Source organism: Coenobita brevimanus, chromosome 51, assembly GCF_032717465.1.
Source record: "Coenobita brevimanus isolate Jiangsu-jjx chromosome 51, ASM3271746v2, whole genome shotgun sequence".
Classification (NCBI taxonomy): Eukaryota; Metazoa; Arthropoda; class Malacostraca; order Decapoda; family Coenobitidae; genus Coenobita; species Coenobita brevimanus.
Window position 1 is genome coordinate 1,610,367 of NC_137004.1, and position 21,540 is coordinate 1,631,906.

At 41.8% G+C, this 21,540-nt stretch overlaps 1 protein-coding gene across 3 annotated transcripts in view; it reads right to left on the reverse strand.

The window, feature by feature from the left end:
- The window catches only part of Elp3 (elongator complex protein 3), a 57,370-nt gene that overhangs the window by 35,623 nt on the left and 207 nt on the right, over positions 1-21,540 (reverse strand). For all 3 annotated transcript variants that reach the window (XR_013897405.1, XM_080272754.1, XM_080272753.1), the window contains exons 2-5: positions 16,533-16,774; positions 11,273-11,476; positions 10,434-10,620; positions 9,103-9,232 (exon numbers count right to left, since the gene is read on the reverse strand). Coding sequence is in view for 2 of the 3 variants with exons in the window: in XM_080272754.1 (XP_080128880.1) it covers positions 9,103-9,232; positions 10,434-10,620; positions 11,273-11,476; positions 16,533-16,774 (763 nt within the window). In the remaining variant the exon portion in view is untranslated. The remainder of the gene's footprint in view (positions 1-9,102; positions 9,233-10,433; positions 10,621-11,272; positions 11,477-16,532; positions 16,775-21,540) is intronic.

Genomic DNA, 21,540 nt, shown 5'->3' on the forward strand with positions numbered 1-21,540 from the left:
CATGGAAAAAATATACATATATATACTGTATATCCATGTCTGGGAAAGCTGTTTATTGCAGGGATACAACAGTTTTGGCCCAATCAACTCCTGCTTTAGGTATGAACTGCAAGGGAACATAAGCATAATTACATCTGCAGTTGTTTAAACTATATACATTATAATGTGGTGGTGGGGAGAAGGATGAGGGGGGGTAGGAAGGGGTAAGGAGGGGCAACTGATGAAGGGAAGCAGCAGGATTGGGTGTACAGGTACAAGAAAAAGTATGTGAGTGTGATGAGGAGGGGGAAGGCTGTTTGCATAATTCTGTTCATAGGATACATTGCAACTGATGAACATAGGCAAGGTTGCTACATGAAGGTGTTTTAATGCCCCTATTAACTTAAAAGTGTGACAGTTGTCTTGCTGTTGAGCATCCCCAATCTGTATGGACAAGCAGACCTATCACCTGCAAACGGGCAACTGCTCCTGCTAGGCCAGCCCATACAATGAACCAATGTTCCCTGACAGTGGACAGCATCTTGCCACAGTGGGATGTAGGGATGAGTGTGGAGGTTTGGTTCCCGCATGGACAAGGCATTTACATCTCTCTATCCAGTGAACATGGGCACCATAGCGGGTTCCCCATCACTCCGTTACCTGGCTATATGGTTACCACCCAGCGTCACGAATGGTTTCCTGGGTTACAAGAAATCATTTACCTTGTCACTGAGTGGAGAGACACCTGAAGTGGAAAGAACAATAAATAGTAACAGGAAGGATGTCTGACACAGGGTGAGAGGAGGGTACAGCCTGAAAAGAATGATAAGGGTGAAGGAAGAAGTAGACAGTACTCATGCAAGAGGATGGTAGCCACCACATGTCTGATGGAGGACATAGGTGGTATCAATGCATGAAAACAAAAAAGTCAACATTTAGAATGCTGGAAGTGGGGTTACTGAAGAATGAGTGGAGTACAGAGTTGATAAGATGATAAATGTGATTCGTTAAGATGTGAAGTGTTGAAGTCTGTTGAGAACAGAATTAAAGAAACTGTGCTTGAATGGTACAGTCACATGGTTAGAATGGGGTGATGAAAAAAATATCGTAAGTTCTTTTTGGATGATGAGTCCGAAGGTGGAAGGAGGCATGGTAAACCAAGAAGGAAGTGGATAGATACAGTATGGTATGGTAAGTATGTGTGTGAGAAAGTCAGGCATAGAGGTTGCATGGGACAGGAAATGACAAGGGATCCAGCTGGCTAGATTAATTTTTTATGGAACAGTGCTGGACAAGGACTGGCACCCCATTTTTAATTTGAAGATCACTGTACTACTATATTTGATGCATACTATGAACAGCACATGAAGCATCCTGTGGAAGATGGGCCAATTCACCACAGTTTCGAGACAGATGCATTTCAAACTCTGAATGTTAAGAACTCTGTAATGGCTGTTCCTATTTTCCTCCTTCTCACCAAAAAAATGGTAGTTAAAGAGGCTTTCAAATTATTCATGATGTACATAGTTTTATTAACCCGCCCCATCCCGACTTTTCTGGGCAGTGGTACGCCCCAGTCCCAACATTTTTGGACCTTTTTTTTTTTGGCTCAAACATCCGCTTTTGGTGAGAAACATCGAAAATTCATAGAGAAATCGCTCACCTGAGGTTTAAAATACTCGATCCAGGTAGGAGTACCTCCTTACCTTACAGGGTTTTCTATCAGGCTGGCTGCAAAGAAAACGAGTTCTATGGGAGGATAACTATTCCTCACCACTCATAAACGGTTTTTATTTATTTATTTATTTGGTACGAATTTATATGTAGTACGAGAGTATATTGGTTTTCAAACGGTAATAAAGGCATTATAAGCATTGTTTCACTCACTAACTCATCACCATTCCTGACCTTTTTTTGCCACATTACCTGATCATCATTTCTGACTGTTTCTTCCTCTAATGTTTGTCCTCCACATTGTCATCGATTGGGGAATCACTCTGGCCCTGAATTTCGTACCGTGGCATGACATGGCTTTACTGGCCAGGTCACTGATAACAGGTGAATTGCTGAGAAAAGGTCATGCAGGGGGGGTGGAGGAGGTCATGCTGGGTAAGGCATTGTCCCTGCCTGGCATCTTGTAGAGGAAGGTGTCCCGTGTATACGTGCCAAAAATCACTCGCGAAAATTGAAAATTGTGCAAATTAGGGACCTTGCAATGTCCTTGCAATGTTGCCGCGTTAATTTACGTCTCCGGGATATGAGTGCACATCATGTGAGGACGTGAATTCACGTCTCCAGGACGGGGCGGGTTAATGATAAGTATTAATTTATCATCATCATCATCATCATCCGGACCTCCTTTCCCACCCTAGGACAGGGTGATTGAATGATTGAATATAATTAAAATCTGGCAGAGGAACTTCCAGGGTTAGGGCAGGGTGAAGAGTAGCAATGTCCAGACAGCCCAAATTTGCCCAATCCAATGGGCCAAGCCTCATTCACTCATCATTCAAATCCCCGGAATCCTGGCTCTACCTGATATGCCAAAAACATTCACCACATTCTGTAGCTTCACATAAATGTATCCGAGAGTCAATCCAGACACCGTCACATTAAAATGGGATGCCAAATCCCTGACCATGCGCTTCTCCTCACAATATTCATCCAGCCAGCTTGATCTCTTGTCAGTCCCCTAGCCTCACCAGCTTCCAAACCTCTCTTCTTCACACACTTATCCACTATATCCCTTATATTCCTAAACCTTCTCCTTGGCCTACCTCGCTACCTCCCTCCTTCAAATTCGCTAAGATATACCTTTTTCACCACTCTATTGATATCCATTCTCTCCACATGACCATACCATCTCAGTACACTCTCTTTGATTCTGGTGTCCACAGACTTCCTCCCTCCACATCTTTCAGGAAGCACATTATTTCACAACCTATCCACTCTGTACTCCATATACATTACTCAGCAGTCCCATCTCCACTGCTCTCACTCTTGACTTTTCAATTTCATGCCACACCATATTCTCACATCCATATGTTAAAGTTGGCACTAACACTCCTTCATGTAAGCCTCATGCAGCTGCAACACTCAAACCTCTGTTTCTTATCAAGGCCTTCATTGCACCAGCTACCTTTCTTCCTTGTGTCACTCTACTTTCCACTTCTTGTGTACATTTTCCTCTCTTTTCTATCACTGTACCCACATACTTGAACTCTCTCACCAATTCCAGTCTCTCATAATTCACTGTAACATCACACTGGGAGTCATCATCTCCTTCAAAAAGCATCACTTTACTCTTTTCTACATTTGAGGCGCTTGGAGGGAAAACCAGGTAAGCGCCATCCCGGCCAGAAACGGAGTTACATACAGTACTTGTCAAAATTATTCAGCGTTGTCCGCCGGGCGCAAAATACTCATGGCCAAAAAAGAATCACCCATTTTTTGGGGTAAAAATTGAGCCACAAGTTTGCGCTGCGAGCATGACGTCACGGTCGCCTGAGGCCTTCCGACGCGCTGGTTGGTTCCCGCCTCAGTCGCCCAAGGGCTACCTGAGAGAGAGGAACTCCGCCGAGTGTCCCTCTCAAATTGCGCCATTTTTTACCAAGTGTCCTGCAGTGTTTTGCGGTTCATCACTTTGTTATGGCACCTACCCGTGAACTATCGAGAGAAATCATATCCCAGATCATTGCCCTAATGGAGGCAGGCCACCAGACAAAGGAAATTAGTGAATTGGTTGGTGTGGCACGATCGACAGTGCGTTGTTGGTGTGCACGGTTTCGGTTGGAAAACAGTGGTGAAGTTCCCACAAAGAAACCGAGGTCTGGTAGGCCTAGGAAAACTTCCCCAAGGTCTGTTAATGTTTTAAAACGTGCAGTGGAGTTTAATCCTCGTGTGAGTGCAAGGAAAATTAAGGAGAGCAACCCGGAAGTGTTTGGTGAGGTGTCTGTGAGAACAGTGTCTTGTAGGGTGCATAAGCTTGGTTACACAAGTCATAGGCCTGTGAAAAAGCTTCTTCTCACCAAGAGCCAGAGAATTCGTAGGCTTGCCTTTGCTAATAAATATCTAAACTGGGGTGAGAAGCAATGGTTGTCAGTGTTGTGGTCTGATGAGGCAACGTTTAGTGTTACCTGTAACAGAGGAGCACGTGTGTATCAACGCAAAGGTAGTGACCCACTTGACCCACGGTATGTAGAAAGCACAGTTAAACATCCTGATTCACTCATGGTGTGGGCTTGTTTCTCGGGTCAAGGTTTGGGGAAGCTTGTTGTGCTTCCCAAGAATGTTAGAGTGAATCAGGATGTTTACCTGGAGCTTCTGTGTGATCATTTACCAGACTCAGTCGAGCTAACAGGTGCACGAGTGTTTCAGCAGGACGATGCACCTGCTCACAAGGCCAAATCGGTCACCAATTGGCTTCGTGACTGCGAGGTATCATTCATGACAGACTGGCCAGGAAATAGCCCAGACCTCAGCCCGATTGAAAACCTTTGGTACCTCGTAAAGAAGAGTCTCCAAGGGAAGGACGTTACCTCTCTGCCTAAGCTGGAAGCTGCCATTCGTGATTCCTGGGACAAAATACCCCTCCAGCACCTCAGGAGCCTCGCCCTTTCACTTCCAAGACGTCTCAGGTCCGTGAAGAAACGTAAAGGCTACCCTATGAAGCACTAAAGGTAAATAAAATGCATTATTTATATGTTTTTTCAATGTTGAAAGGTTTGTTTCTTAGGAGGGACGCAGGGCGCCCAATAATTCTGACAAGCACAGTCAGATAGATTATTTTCTGGTTAGGAGGGCCGATAGGAGGTTAGTGAGGGATGTTAAAGTTATAGGAAGTGAGGAGTGTGTGCAGCAGCACAAACTATTGATATGTGATATGGTGCTTAAAGAACAAGTGATGAAAAAGAGGACTTATGTATCTAGGAGGAAAATATGGAAGCTGAAAAACCAAGTAGTAAGGGATGCCTTCTATAGCGAGTTGAGGAGAGTGGTGGCTGAACAGGGAGCTGTAGACAGAGGCGTTAATGAACAGTACAGAGCCCTCAAGAACAATTTCTTGAGAGTTACTGATGTAACATGCGGTTGGACAAGAGGACCACCAAGACATAAAGTAACTTGGTGGTGGGATGAGGGTGTAGAAGCTGCAATTAAGGAGAAAAGAAGGCTTTTCCGGGAATGGAAGATGGGTGGTAGCAAAGAGGAATATTTGGCTGCTAAGCGTAGGGCTAGAAGAGAGGTATACAGGGGAAAGTCTGAGTCACAGAGACTTTTACTTGATAACCTAAATCATGGGGAAAGGAAAAATATATTTAGGGTGGCAGGTCAGGTGAAGAGGGATAATCGAGATATTATAGGTGAGCAGTGTGTGAAGAATGATGAAGGAAGGGTAGTGGTGAACAGTGAGGATATTAAAGATGCATGGAGAGAGCATTATAACTGGTTGTTGAATGAGGAGTTTGACTGGGACAGGGAAGGTTTGGAGCCAGCAGATCCAGTGTCTGGCCCTTGGCCTTTGATTGATACTGCTACTGTGAGTGAGGCAATAGGCAGGATGAGGGTGGGGAAGGCAGCAGGTGTGTCTGGGTTGACTGCCGAAATGTTGAAGGCCTCAGGCGATATAGGGGTGAGTTTAATCACTGACCTGATAAATAGGATTATTTATGAGTGTGTTGTCCCAGATGATTGGCTGAAGAGTGTAATTGTAAATGTGTATAAAGGGAAGGGTGATGCCCTGGACAGAGGAAATTATAGAGGTATAAAGCTTTTAGATCAGATAATGAAGGTAATGGAGAGAGTTTTATAAGGTATGATTAGAGAAAGAGTGAATATTGATGAGATGCAGTTTGGGTTTATGCCAGGTAGGGGGACCACTGATGCCATATTCATTGTTCGACAGCTTCAGGAAAAATATATTGGTAGGAGAAGGGATCTTTATTTTGTTTTTGTTGATTTGGAAAAGGCCTTTGACAGAGTCCCTAGAGAGGTGGTGAAGTGGGCAATGAGAAAGCTTGGCTTGGAGGAGTGGCTGGTTAGGGTGGTTATGGCCATGTATGTGGGTGCTCACACCCAGGTGAGAGTGAATGGAGATTTGAGTGATGAGTTTTCCGTGGATGTTGGTGTGCATCAGGGGTCAGTCTTGAGTCCCACGTTGTTTATCATGGTACTTGAAGCCCTTTCACGTGACTTTAGAAATGGACTCCCGTGGGAGTTGTTGTATGCTGATGATTTGGTGTTGATTGCAGAGAATGAAAGGGAGGCGGAGGATAGGTTTAGGAAGTGAAGAGATGGTATGGGGCAAAAGGGTTTAAGGGTAAATGCAGATAAAACAAAAGTGATGATATTTAGGGTTGGTGGCGGTACTGTTAAAGACGAGGGAGAGTGGCCATGTGCTGTTTGCCACAAGGGCGTGGGAAGTAATTCCATCTTGTGCGGTGTGTGTGATAAATGGGTGCATAAGAGATGTAGTGGTATCAGAGGTAGACTGCTAGATAATGCTGATTTTATGTGTACGGTGTGCCAGGGTGAGCAGGTGGAGATTGTCAGGCGTGAAAGGATTGAACTTGCTGGTGAATCGCTTGAGTGTGTGGAAGAGTTTTGTTATTTGGGAGACATGTTGTGTGCTGGAGGTGGGGCTGGAGCTAGCTCTGTGGCTAGGGTGAGAAGTGGTTGGAAGAAGTTCAGGGAGCTCTTGCCTCTCCTGACATTGAGAGGGCTCTCCCTACGTGCTAAGGGGTCTTTGTATGCAGCATGTGTTAGGAGTGTAATGCTGTATGGCAGTGAGACCTGGACAGTGAAGGAGGAAGATATTCGCCGGCTCAGACGTACAGAAATGACAATGATTAGGTGGATGTGCAGTGCGTCCCTGCGTCCAAGGCCTGGAGGGGTTGGGTTTACAATGGAAGAGTTGAGAGATAGGATGGGACTGGAGTGTATTGGTGTTGTGAGAGGAGAGGTAGACTGAGGTGGTTTGGACATGTGGAGAGGATGGGGGATGATAATTGGGTGAGGAAAGTGAGAAGTGTTAATATTGGGGGTGGGGTTATGAGGGGTAGACCGAGAAAGACATGGGATGAGGTCATTAAGTGTGACCTTAGGGTTAAGGGACTGAACAGGGAGGCTGCAATGGATCGTGCAGCGTGGAGAGCCGCCATTAGGTGACCAAGACCGACACATGCAAGCATGTTGAAGCCTTTAAAAACGAAAACGAAAACTGTATACCACTTTATTCCCCAAATCCTCTTCTACCACTACAACAAGGGTTTAAGTGAAAAAGATGTCCCTAAGATGGTTGAAAATTACGATTTTTAAAGGCCTGTGAACGACCGTACTGCTATTGATAGCCAACCACTCCATGACATTACCATTAGGTCCATTTTGACTTAGTATTTTCTTCTCCCAAGTACTGCATTCTTGGAAACCAACATCATATCCGGTTTCCCTACTTGAGTTAAGGTGATTTTACCATAGTATTCATGTCAAAACACGCACTTATTGTAAGCCGCATGTATGTGAGGCTAAGAGTGAGAGGGAAAACCAGGCGACCGCCACACAGCAGGAAGTGGCTGCAAGACACGCCAATCGCGTGGCTCGACGCATACCATCAAGCTTTTTTTATGACATCACCATAAAGGCACATGTCCTTACTTACCTACGAACATATTTTCAGTCTCAATATCTTATAGCTGACCTACAATAACATATTATGGGTAAAAGTACTGCTACTTTGTCGTCGATTGTTGTCTAACAAAAGGAGAAAGAAGATGTTATTGAATTTTTTCATTTAAAATACCACTAATTATCAGCGTCTGAGTATCATTACGGAAAAGTAAATGAATTAGGCTACATGGAAAAAAAAATAAGAGCAGAATATCTTCATTGGTTGAAAAGTTATGTCATATTTAAAGTACATAAACTTTAACAGCGTTTTTTTCTGTTTTCTTTTTCTGGCGCTTACCTGGTTTTCCCTTTAAAGGCCTCATTTACTCTCAAGACACAACACTCACAGACATCAGCAAAACTCTGCACTAGCCTAACAAGTTCATGTCTGGTATTTGCAAGCAGTACTGCATCATCAGCATACAACAAATTTGAGATATTCCATCCATCACCATTCATTACCAATGCCATCCCTCTCTCCATTACTCGTGTTTTTACTTCTCTCATCACCCCATCCACATATATACCGAACAACCATGGGGACATCACACAACCTTGTCGCACGCCCACACCGATCGTGAAGCATTTACATAGATGCCCATTAACCCTTACAAATGCCTCACTACCATCATAAAAACTCTTGATGGCACCTAGCAGCTTACCATCTACACCGTACATGTGCAAAACTTTCCACAATCCCTCTCTGTCCACTTTGTCATATGCTTTTTCCAGATCCATGAATGCCATAAACACCTTTCAGTCCTTCTCACAAGCCTTCTCTGCTATCTGTCTCACTGCAAATATTTGATCCACACATCCTCTGCCACTCCTACAGCCACCCTGTTCATCACTCACTAGGACTTGTGAGATATCTCTTACTTTCTCTAATTCTTCCAATTACCTTCCCTACCACACTCAACAAACTTATGCCACGATATTTCTTGCACTCACTTCGTTCATTTTCAGTGAACTGGATGCTAAACCAAGAGCCAGAACCAGCTGATTACCTCCTAGCAGTTGCTTGGAAATGGAAAATGTTGGGAAAAAAGAAATCTAAGATTTGTTACAGTTTTAGTGTTTTAGCTTGAGCACATCACAGAATGTAGAAATCATCTGTCTGGACAACACAGCAAGAGAGCTTGTCTACAACTGGCAGAGGTAAACAGGGTGGTGATTTGTGGAGGTTATGGAGGGTGACTGAATTTGAAGAGGGGACTGAGGGGGAGGAAAGGAGGGCTGGGAGGATTAACTAGGAATGACCTTGACTGGAAATGCTTTCACCTCACATCCCCTGATTTCACTCAGTCTCACGTGACACAGGACTCCCATGCAGGGATGGGCATTCAAAGTGGTGCACACAGTTACATTTTTATTTATATTTTTGCCAGTCCATGAATTTCTTGGCAGCCTGATAAGCCCTGTTATATGGATAACGGACATCTGGGATTGTACTGTACCAACCTGTTGGTGTCCCTCGCTACATCCTCAAAAACCGACTGGACTCCTATCTCCAGTCTGGTGCAGCCATACGCCAACATGTCTGAGAGGTGGCGCTTTAGGCAGTAGTCAGGGCGAGTCTCAATGGTGATGCCTGAAAGGAAGTAAAAAAGATATGACAAAAAGTAAATTAAGAGTTAAAAAGTAACAGCCAGGCCCACTCTAGCCCATTCAAGTTTATGCCTCCCCCGCCCCCCACATATCACTCAACTGCTAACCTGAGGTGGATGGGTGGCTACTATTGACCTTGAGATGTACTACCAAGAGAGTGAACTGTGGTTACAAGCTTGGTATCAAGACACATAGTCATAATTTTATGGAAGCCAGAAGTACACAGAATGAAAGTCCAAGCTAAAACACTAAAACTGTAACAAATCTTATATTTCTTTTTTCCCAACATTTTCCATTTCCAAGCAACTGCTAGGAGGTAATCAGCTGGTTCTGGCTCTTGATTTAGCTTCCAGTTCACTGAAAATGATTATCTGTACCTGGGCCAACCTCATTACACAGAATTCTTTAGGAGGAGGCAAGACTGTCATTTGACTGATTAATTGTAAAATTATCTAAATGAGGTCTGACATGACTATGCAGGAGAGCCTTGGTAATTTCAATTGCTGTTCTGACAGCTAAGCAGGCTGAGAGTTAGCCTGACATTATACAAGTAGGTAACAAATGTACTTTTTATTCTCATAACTTCTGATTTAAATCAAACAAAACTACTAAACAGTAACACAAATGTGTGAAGAGAAGTATTTACAAGCACACCTGGGAAGATGTTGGGTCACTGGAAGCATTTATGAACTGCAAGCAGAATGCTTCTAAACCAGTACCCTATATGGTCAGAAAAAGGGAAAGCTATTCATAAAACAGTATGGTGGCTTAGTTTTGGTGATTTTGTATGCGGCTAACTTTTGCTTTAATACAATATCACAAGCAAATTCTGTATACTCTCAAACCTTGATTTAAGGGACCTCCATTTAAGGGATTTTGGAATTAAGGAACTCCATATTCTACCTGACAAACGGACAAGACCATTAAAAAATGATACGTAATGTCTAGGTTATACACATTAAAATGTTTCTTTATACAGTAACTGTAAAATAATATTCATAATCATATAAATACGTAAGATAGGTGAAACAATCATTGCATTCATAATAAGACTGTCTTTATATGTGGTAAAACAATGGACATTTTCAAGTAAGGGACAAATTGATTCCCCATTTAGTCCCTTAAATCAAGGTTTGAGTATAATTTGTACGTGCTGTATGAAGAAACAGGAGAACACAACCAACCTATGCACTTTGTGTTGCTACGTTCTGAAAATTTGACAGCCTCAGAGACGCTGGACGAGGAGTGGCCTGACAGAGCATCATGGAGGTTTCGGATGAAGTAATCTCGGTAATCTTCAGGAAGTGCCATGAATGTTCCACCCATGATAATGAATTCCACCTTGTCAACATTGTGGCCTAGCTGACGAAGCTGTGGGTATAAATATTGTCAAGCTGTGCTAACATACCCTAAATTAAAGCAAAACTGTAACAATTATGAAGTAGTAAAAGAGAAAACTGTTGGTGTCATTTCTAGACCTTGGCTATGTCTGAAAAACAGGTGATCCAATAATTTCTTTAAGAGAGTAGAGACAGCTCCAATCTATTTCTTATTTAACACCATGGTGTCAGAGTGATTTGTGCTAATGTCTACAAAGCTGCTGACCTTATAGCGAAAGGGTTCATATCCTGATGGGAGCGGATTACAATGCTCGATTCAGGTGTCCATCTACCGCTTGTGAGTTGCTAAGCAAAACATGTAGGTAAAATGAGTACGCAGGAAGGTAACTGGCATAACCTGAATGATGCAATGGCCTTGTATCCCAAGAAAGTGGGTGAATAACCCACTCTTGGTACAAAGGCGTAAGTTACAGAAATGAGCGCCAAAACTAAACGCAACATGGCATCTGCCCCATCTTAACTTTCTTACCTTCTTTCCAAATGCTGTTAAATTACATTATAAATGAAATTTTTTTTGCATATCATGAAAACAGAAGTTAAAGATAGGCCTAATCCACAGAGAAACTAATGGAATGAAAAAAATAAATAAATAAGAGCTACAGAACACTATTTCCTCAACTTACCTGTTCTACTCTGTGCCTAGTTTGCAGGTAAGGGTTATATCTTGCTCTTATAGCTCTCATGGATGTAGGTTCATACCCTGTATAGCTCTGTGTTGAGTATTCAAAGTCAGAGTCTGGGCCACCTGGGCAGTATACACAGATGTTGCCTGTCATGTTGATGTGTGGGCACCGGTGGGGTTTGCACATCACTGCCACCACTGCTATCTGCCAATAAGAACATCATCAGCTTCATCATCATCAACAACATAATTCTAACCTCTTTTCCTATCCAAAAATGAGGTAAATCGGGATCCAGAAAGTAGGAGTAGGGGAAAATACAACAGGAGGAGGACTATACAGCAGCATAATCAATGAAATGGGTCACAGTCTTACTCAATCACCATTCAAGACTCTGGAATCTTGATTCCATATCATAGGCAAAACCTTCCATACCATCCATCCATCCATCATCCAATCCTACACTGCCCCATGAGGAGCGCAGGAACCTGGGGCTAGGCAAATTGGTCCTGGCATTTAAGATGAGAGTGACCAGCCTCATTCATCCCTGGGTGGTATAACGTGAGCAATAAACCCCAACCACCCCCTGGATATAAACCTACACAGGCTCAATCCAACTGGAGTGTCACAATTACCCACTAATCCATTTGGTTATATGTTTATCACCCAGTGTAGTACATGGTTTCCTGGTGTACAGGAAACCATTCACCTTGTCACTCAGTGCTGAGTCACCCATGGGCAGAAGGAACAGTAAAGAATGAAGGAAAGAAAGACAAAAGAGGGAGTGTAAAGTCACCCGTAGGCAGAAGGATGAGGACAGTATGAAGTAAAGACATAAGAGGATGGAAGGAAAAGAGGGATGAGAGGAAAGGGTAGACATCTGATAGCAACACTACATCGAGTGAGTGGATGATGAGTGCCCTATCTGCCAGATTATAACAGATATTAAATACAGATACAACAAATATTAAGTATAAAAGAGTGCCAACTCTTATCACCACTTGGATCCTCTGACCACAATTTCATCAAAGCCTCCTTAGTCAGCTGCCCCAAACCTCCCTGTTCTGAACCAGTCAGGGTGACCAGATGGCACTTTGATAAGACAGACTGGGATGGATCTAAAAATTATCTTGCTGATATTCCATGACAGGCTTTCCTCTCCACTGACATCAATTCTACCCAGAACCACATTAATGAATTAATACATAATGGCTTAACAGCAATCGTGCCAGAACAAAGACCCAAAAATCCATAGCATGTAACTTTTCCATCCATCCATCCATCATCCAATCCTATGTTGCCCCATGAGAAGTGTAGGAGCCTGGGGCTAGGCAAGTAGGTCCTGACATTTAAGATGAGAGTGACCAGCCTCACTCATCCCTGAGTGGCATTACGTACGCAATAAACCTGAACCATCCCCTGGATATAAACCTACAACAGCTCAATCCAACTGGAGTGCCTTAATTACCCAATAAGCCACCAGGTGCCATAATTTGGTTATATGGTTACCACCCAGCATAGTGAATGGTTTCCTAGTGTACAGGGAACCATTTGGCTCGTCACTCTGTGTAAAGTCACCCATAGGCAGAAGGAAGGGGAAGGAATGAAGGAAAGAAAGACAGAAAAGGGAGTGTAACGTCATCCTTAGGCAGAAAGAAGGGGAAAGAATGAAGGAAAGAAAGACAGGGAAGGGCAAACACCCAAAGCAGCACTACAATGAGTGAGTGGATGGTGAGCACCCCCACCTACCACCATATACCTTTTACTTAAAGTAAAAAAAAAAAAAAAAAATGAATCCCTTAGTCAATTTAAAATTGTCTGAAACCATGCAAAAACAGTAATAAATCTTGCCAAATCAAACTTTCTTCACAACCAAGTATCCAAAATATTAAAGAACCCTAATAACACCAGAATATTCTGGTTAACTTTCATTTCTTTCAGTAATAAACAGGTCATCACCCATTCCCCCTAAAAAATCTTCAGACAGAAACACTACAAATGACCCTTGTGAAAAAGTGGACATCTTTGTCAGTATGTCTGCCAGAAATTCTACCTCAGAGGAAGTCAGTCAGAATGCCCGTTCCCCAAAATTGGTCCACTAAAGATGTAAACTAGATATAAGAAATCCATCTTAAACAATTTACCAAACAACAAAGCTCCAGGTTCAGATGGAATTCCTCCAATCGTTTTGAAAAAGTGTTCCCCAGAACTTGCTCCTGTTTTAGCTAAATTACTCAGACTATGCATTCGTACTCTTTCATTCCGATTCTTGGAAAGAAGCCAATCCACCCAATTCCAAAGAGAGGAAGTTCCTCTGATCACATCTTCTCTTGGTAAAGTATTTGAGATTGTTACTAATAAGCACATTATTACATCTTGAATCCAACAACTTAATTAGTGACAAACAGTATGGTTTTCACCACGAAAGATCCACTGTTGACATACTTAATCTCTTGACTCATACCATACCTCAGGCAATTGACCAACATGGAGAAACTTATGGCAGTAGCCCTTGATATTTCTAAAGTTTCTGACAGTAAGTGGCACCATTCTCTGCTAACAAGACCCCCTTGCTATGGCCTATCATTTTTTGTTCCACTGATTTCCTCTTATCTCACCAACAGAAAGATAAGAGTAACAGTAGATGATGTATTTTCCATATACATCATCTACTGTTGCCCTGCTCACAGTTGCACCGTCAATCAAAGGTCAAGGGCCAAACACCACATCCGCTGGCTCAAAACCTTCTTTGTTGCAGTCAAACTCCTCATTCAACAACCAGTTGTAATGCTCTCTCGAAGTGTCTTTAATATCCCCATTGTTCACAACTACCTTTCCTTCATCATTCTTCACACACTGCTCACCATGAAATCCCTGTTTTCCCTCTTCATCTGATTTGCCACCATAAATATCATATTCTTCCTTTCAATTGTATGTCCTCTTGTACTGATTTTGATATCAAGTGTCTATTGTTTCTTGGTTATCCCCATTACTTCTGTTTTTCTGATGCTAATCTTCAAACCCCTTCTCTGACATGCTTCCATCAGTCCATCCAATAATGCTTGTAGACTCTCCTCACTATCTGCCGGCAGCACAGTGTCATCAGCATACCTCAAACTGTTCACATTCCTTCCTCCAACCTTAATACCTTTCAGGTGCTCAATTTCCTCCATGACTTTCTGGCCATTTAGCTTAAACAGGTCTGGTGACAGTACACATCCCTGCCTCATTCATTCCCTCTTAATTTCAACCCACTCTCTCCAGGTGTCTTTAATATCTTCATGTCCATCACTAAGTTTCCTTCATCATTCCTCACATACTGCTCATCTATGATCTGAGTCAAATATTATCTATCAATCACAGAATGATTCTTCAGGATATAGTAGACCCTTACTATATTGAACTAATTGGAGGAAAGCCTGGTTCAGTAAATCTGAAGTTCGATAAATCCGAGGGTCATCCTCCCAGGTGGGAATTCAAACACATGACTGGAAATAAATGACTACAGTACCAAAGTCTGAACTGTAAATGAAAATTAAACCCATTTTACACAAACCTGGCCCATAGTTTTGCCTTTTTGCAGTTTGTTTCACATACTCGTCATAGAACTTCTTCATGACTAGAACAGTACTGTACTGTATTACTATATAATCAATTACTACTCCCAAGTCATGACGGGGAGAAGGCAATTTCAGGCCGGGTTGGAGTATCAAGAGTACGAAACACATGTATTGTACACTGTATCTATACAGATGGCTGTACACTGCTTACACTCCCACTCATCATGTAGGCTGTTCGCTGTTTGGATTTTCACTTAACGTCACTCTCAGCAAAGATGCCTTTCTCATGGGCCTCAGTCACCACAAGCTTCTCAGCGATGGAAAGATTCCTCCTCTTGGCTTTCTCAGAAAAAGAGGTAGTGGAAGATTCCTTACTAGAAGCCATTCTTCACAACAGAAAACACTTGGCAAAGTTGGGAGACATGAGACGCAAACACGATAGTCTGAATACAATGAAGACATGGCTAGACTGAGGCTGACCACGTGTCGTAGTGCATCCAGTGATTCTGGTCCCGCCCAATCCTACCAGAAGTAGCCCCCAAATAGAACAACTCATCATTTATTCCCATCAGCAAATCTCCAACCTAAGCAACTGGGAGGGAGAAACTGCAACTTTGGGAACTGTATTGTGAGTCATCCCACATACTGCCAGCAGTTTGGAAGTGCCATGTGATGGACGATACTGATACCAATACCAATACCCACTTTTCGGCCGATACTGATACTCCGATACTAACAAATGGCAGATACTTTGCCGATACCAATACTGATACCAAGACTTTTTTATTTTGATTTTATCTGATTTTATTTTGATTTATTTGATGCCAGTAACGTGAGTGTTGTTAATGCAGGAGAAATATAGTAATTGATATATAATATTAATACAGTATATGATAATGTTAAATCATACATGTAATTACTGTATAATTTAATATAATATAATATCATAACCATCTGTTTATCAGTGTCATGAAACATGAGTGTCTTGAATCACATTATAAACCAGAAAAGTATCGGAGTATTGGCCATACAGTAAAACCTCGATATAACAGACTTCAATAGATCGGAATTTGCTTTTATCGGACTCGAGGAGCTACCGGACTAAATTCCTATATATCGGAAAAAGTCCAATAAAGCCAGAAGCAGTCTGGACTGCCTGACCACTTCAGCTATGTTCACCACAATAAGGTGAATAAAAGACATGTTTATCAGTGTACAGTACAGTATTATTGTATATATTGTACCAATTGATTAATGTAACGAAGGTATACCACAGTACAGTACCGAAATGGTAGTCAAAACAGTTTAAAAATCGTTCGTGCGATCTGGACTAATGTCTGATATAATGGAAAAAGTCCGAGTTAGCTGGGGGAAGTCCGGATGTCGCTTTTATCGGAATTTAGCATTTTTTGGAATGGTTGGGGCTCCAATTACTCCATTATAGTGAGGTCTTACTGTATTTTTACCTTGCCGATACCGATACTACCAAAAAAAAAAAAAAAAAAAAAAAAAAAAAAAAAAAAGGCAGATACCGATACTATCGGCACATCCTCAATTAGGTGGGCTCAGAGGCATACGATACATTCAAAATTCATTATATCAGGAGTCTGATGAAGCAAGGGTTTCTTGTATTTAACAAAGATAAAAAAATATCTGTTATTAACCCTTCAATACATCACAAAAATAAGAATAAAACTGCTCACCCCAGATGCAGTGCGGACTGGTTTAGCTCGCAGTTTGGGGACCAAAGTTTTCTTGTACTCCTGGGGCACAGCTGCAATGATGTCAACAAGCCGAGGAGATGAATGAAGGCCGTATTTGGAAGATATCCTAGTTTTAAGTTTATTGAGATTGACATCACGCTGTTCCTTTTGGGCTTTGATCAGCTCTTGGACAATCTCCCCAACAGTTAGCATCAGCAACTCCTCCTTTGACTGGGCTGGGTCTGGAAATATACAAATACAGTGCATACTGGTCTATATTACTGTAAAGCTTCAGCTAGTCCTTACTTAAAGTCTATAGTGTGGGCAGGGAATATGTAACTTCAGATGAAATAACTTAAGCAAAACATGCTGCTGGTTCTGGATTATTATTAAAAAAATATATATATATATACATATATAATGAACCCAGAAAAACTTTTTATGAAAAGCTGATGCTAACAAATCAGCAGCTTAAAAATGGAAGGACTTCATTTAATAGAGATATATCTATAAACCTTATGTAGATCCAAAAGTTTCCTGGCGCTGAACAAAAGTGTATGGAAACTGCTAAAATAAAGTTGGGGTACAGTGAAATGGGTCTAACTAAAATACACTAATACAGGCTATAAAACCCATTCAGAGCCAGGAGATATCCTGCAGCTGAATCAAGTAATTTGGTGGTACCTAGGAAATAATATAATATTGTACTATGAATCTGACTGGAATTTGTTACTTAAATTTAGCCAAGAAAAAGAAAATCCCACAAAATATCTGAGAAATCACTTACAAAGGAAAGGAAACAACAACAGACCTGTTGGTCCTTTTGAGGCTGTTTGCTAAATATATATAATTTTTAATGCAAAAAGATGGAGCCAAAGGCCAGGAGCCCGCAAGATTGCTCCTCCCCTCAAAAAAACAATATATATATAAATATATAAATAAAAAATAAAAGATAACAGAGGGCCAAATTCAAGATCCATTCATTTTGAGATGCCTAGATACAGTGCCCTTGAAAGACTGGAGATCATAGGCAGTGGGAAATACAAACAGAGGGAGACAGTTCGAATTGACCTGTTGCATACATGAAGGACTGGGAGTAATGGAACTTTTGCATTAGAGAGTTGGACAGAAAAGGGAAGAGAGTTTGTTGCTAGATGGGTGCTACACGCCTGCGGTAGCGGTGGAGGGATGCAAGCAGACAGTTCAGAGGAGCAGCGACCACTGGAGTAGTGATAGAAGAAAGATAAAGATGCAACAGTGCGGCGAAGAAACAGTGGTTGAAGGGAGCCAGTAAGAGGAGGAGAGATAATAAGACAAAAAGCCTTTGACTCTGGCTTGCTGAGAAAAGCTGTATGTGGGGAGCCTCCCCACACATGAAAGTTGTACTCTCATGTTTGTTAGGTTGCATCTAACAAAACTATTTTAACAGTTAAAAATTATAAAAGAAAAGCAGGAAGACTAAAGATGATAAATACTCAGTCATGGAAGACCTACCTAAACAGTGTATGGTGATGGTCTTTGTTTTCACATACACCACCCACTACAGCTAGCTACTGATACCTTACCTCACTGTAGAAGCTACCAAACTATATAAACTTTAGGCTAATATTTTCAAAACTAGCTACTGCAATTTCTTCTCTCTAAGCCTAAACAACTGACCTATAAGAGAGTATTAAGACTTTATTTTAACTTCTATACCAATGTTTCGTACCGACAGGTATGGACTCAATGTAGTAAACATTCTTTTTATTTGGTTCTGTCTGTTTAGTGTCCGACTTTTTAATTTTTAGAGTTATAGTACTATTTGCATAGGTGAAGTTAGGTTGGTATAATTCTCTCTTCAGCCATACTCAATCCAGTTATTTGGCAGGTGTTCTAAAGGCAGATACTGCCTGTAAAAACATCTTTTCTTCTGCAACACTTCCATCAGAAAAAAAAAAAAATAATGGATATAACACTCATAAACAACATATGAATACAGTAGTGTACTTCATCATATATCTTGTTTGCAGTGTGTTGACTTCCTGCTTCCTGAGTTGATGGTGAAACCACTAGGCCTACATGGCAAGTTAAGCATAGCCAATTGGCGGCTGGGCCTAGGCATGTCATTTACTGTGGCCAGTCAGTGATGGTGTTGCTCCTGGTAAGGTTCTGGTCTGATTTTCTGTCAATGTACCATGGCAATTCCTTGTAATGGCTTTCCCATTCCTGCCATCACTTTTCAAGTGTTTAAATAGAAAAGCCAGCATTTAACATGAGGCTGAGGCAGGGATGGCCTAACCAGGAGGAGAGGTGGGGGGCTACCCTCCCCAATGTTTGGTTCAGAGTTGGTCAAAAAATTATAGAGTTGCTCAAAAGTGCAGAGTGGAGACTTTTTTTTTTTTTTTTTACATAAAAGGAAATGTCTCCAAGAGGACAAAACATTTTTTACTTAAGAGTTTTGTATACATATATTTGGAGGACAAAATACAAAATAGCCAACCTAGTTTCCTTCCTGTCAGGAGAATAGTCTAAGTCAAAGTCAAGTACCATAGTAATCAAAGTGCCTAGACCTGAACTCTCTTCACCCATAGAAAGGTGGTGGTGATGGCGCTGGAGGTGGGGGAGTGGGGTCGGGGCAAATTTGTATGCACTCCTGCTACTGGTCTGGTCAGAAAAAACTCCAAATGTTATGACTTGGTCAGTTAGTTTAATCAGATAATTAAAAATTTACATGGTGTCTATTTTCTTGTCAACAATAATTCAGGTGTGGGTCCAAGTCCAGGTGGCTTTACTTAAAATGGTGTCAACTGTGATTGGGGGTGTGGTTAAGGACAATTTTGACCAACTTGATCCTTTTGACATTACGGTTTGATCAACTAAATAGTTATCATAAACAAACCAAGTTTATGACAAAGTTAATTTTTATTGTTACTTGTGCTTAACCCCTAATGCGCGGCCATGGACAGCCGACCCCCCCCGGGTGGCGGGGTTGTATCGCGGTCTGAGTACCTGTAGGAAAATATTAACCAAAAATCAGAGATTAACCCTAGAACATTATACTTGGTATGGCAGATAGTACTTACATTCAGCTTTCTCCAGAGACAGGTGTTGAGCCTTCGTGGACTACCCAAGGACTTGTGGAGACTTACATAGTTGGGTAACCAAATCTTCACTTTCACACCCCCAGCAACCCGGTTTCCCCTCTACCACAGCCTCATTCTGTCACAGTAAACTTTATACTACAACGTACAGGTAGTTTGGAATCCGTATTTGTACAATAAGCACTGAAAATAAGGCTAAAATCAACGAAGCGTACGGCCGACATGCAGCGCGGCGGCGGTCTTCCCGTCACTCAACAATCATTTCCATTTTCACAGCTAAAAACATGTATACTACATTATTTTCAATCATATTACTTCCCAAAAGATCACCGCGGCACGCTTTTTATTCTGCCTTACGCCCATCACTTTATTCTCGTTCCTGTCGGCCGCTCGCACTGACTCGGAAGAGCTAGAACTTGCCATAATGTCACTTTGAAAGCCTGCGGTAAACTGATGCTAAACAGGGGCAAACCGTGCGAAAAAAAGCTAGTGTTACAACTGAGGAAACAAGCGTTTCCTATTAGCATAAACTGCTTGTGAGAGGAGAGCGCAGATTTACAGTTCTGAGCAGTCAGAGCGCTGCCATGTATCACAGCCAGGCTGGCCGGGCCATGGTGGGGGGGGGGGGAAGAGGGGAAAAAAAACGTGATACTTGGCAACAACGGAGGTCAGTAGTACAAAGGTAAAGTATGCTAATTGTAGCTAAAGGGTGGTGGTACTGATAGACAATACCAGCTGGAACATCCTTGCCCGCGTTTATTCAAAATTAACTTGAATCGCAAATGTGATGCTCCGCCGTTATGTCCTTTTTGGCGAGCGTCGCAAATGCGACGATCTGCGTTTAAGGGGTTAATATCCTCACTGTTCACCACTACCCTTCCTTCATCATTCTTCACACACTGCTCACCTATGATATCCCGATTATCCCTCTTCACCTGACCTCCCACCCTAAATATATTTTTCCTTTCCCCATGATTTAGGTTATCAAGTAATTGTCTCTGCAACTCAGACTTTGCCCTGCATATCTCTCTTCTAGCCCTACGTTTGGCAGCCACCCTTCTTCCATTCCCGGAAAAGCCTACTTTTCTCCTTAATTGCAGCTTCTAAACCCTCATCCCACCACCAAGTTACTTTATGTCTTGGTGGTCCTCTTGTCCAGCTGCATGTTACATCAGTAACTCTCAAGAAATTGTTCTTCAGGGCTCTGTACTGTTCATTAATGCCTCTGTCTACAGCTCCCTGTTCAGCCACCACTCTCCTCAACTCGCTATAGAAGGCATCCCTTACTACTTGGTTTTTCAGCTTCCATATTTTCCTCCTTCCTAAATGTCAAAATCAAATACGGGTACTGATAAACATATTTCCATAATCTCAAAAACCATGTTTTTACCCACAAAACTGGTAAAATTATTGTTGAAGCCCCTAACCTCACTTCCTTTTCTTTTTTTTAACCTACCCTAATCAATTGAACCAATCCAAACTAACCTATATGAGGATGTGTTGATTTAACTGAAGTAACTGGTATTCAAAATTCTTGTCATTGGGAGAACTCTCCATTAGAGAACAGAAAAATAATGAATTCCATTAGGGGTTGAAACGATAACAGAACCACAAAACTCATGTTTCCCCACATGTACGAATTTACCAAAAAAATCGTAAAAATTACATAATAACAGGAAAGAGGTCCCATCTCCTTCACAATTACCAATTGCTAAATCATACACTAGGAAATGGGAATATATGGGCAGTACTCTCCTCTATCCTCTGAAATATTACTTGCAAGTATTTGCTACCCTTTACCTTACTAGTAAAGTGACTGATTGATGAATTTAACCCAAAGAAAAATACACTGTACAGCCATGACCTAAACATACATGCACCCTAGCTTAAATCTAACATACATTAAGCGACACAATTTAGTACGT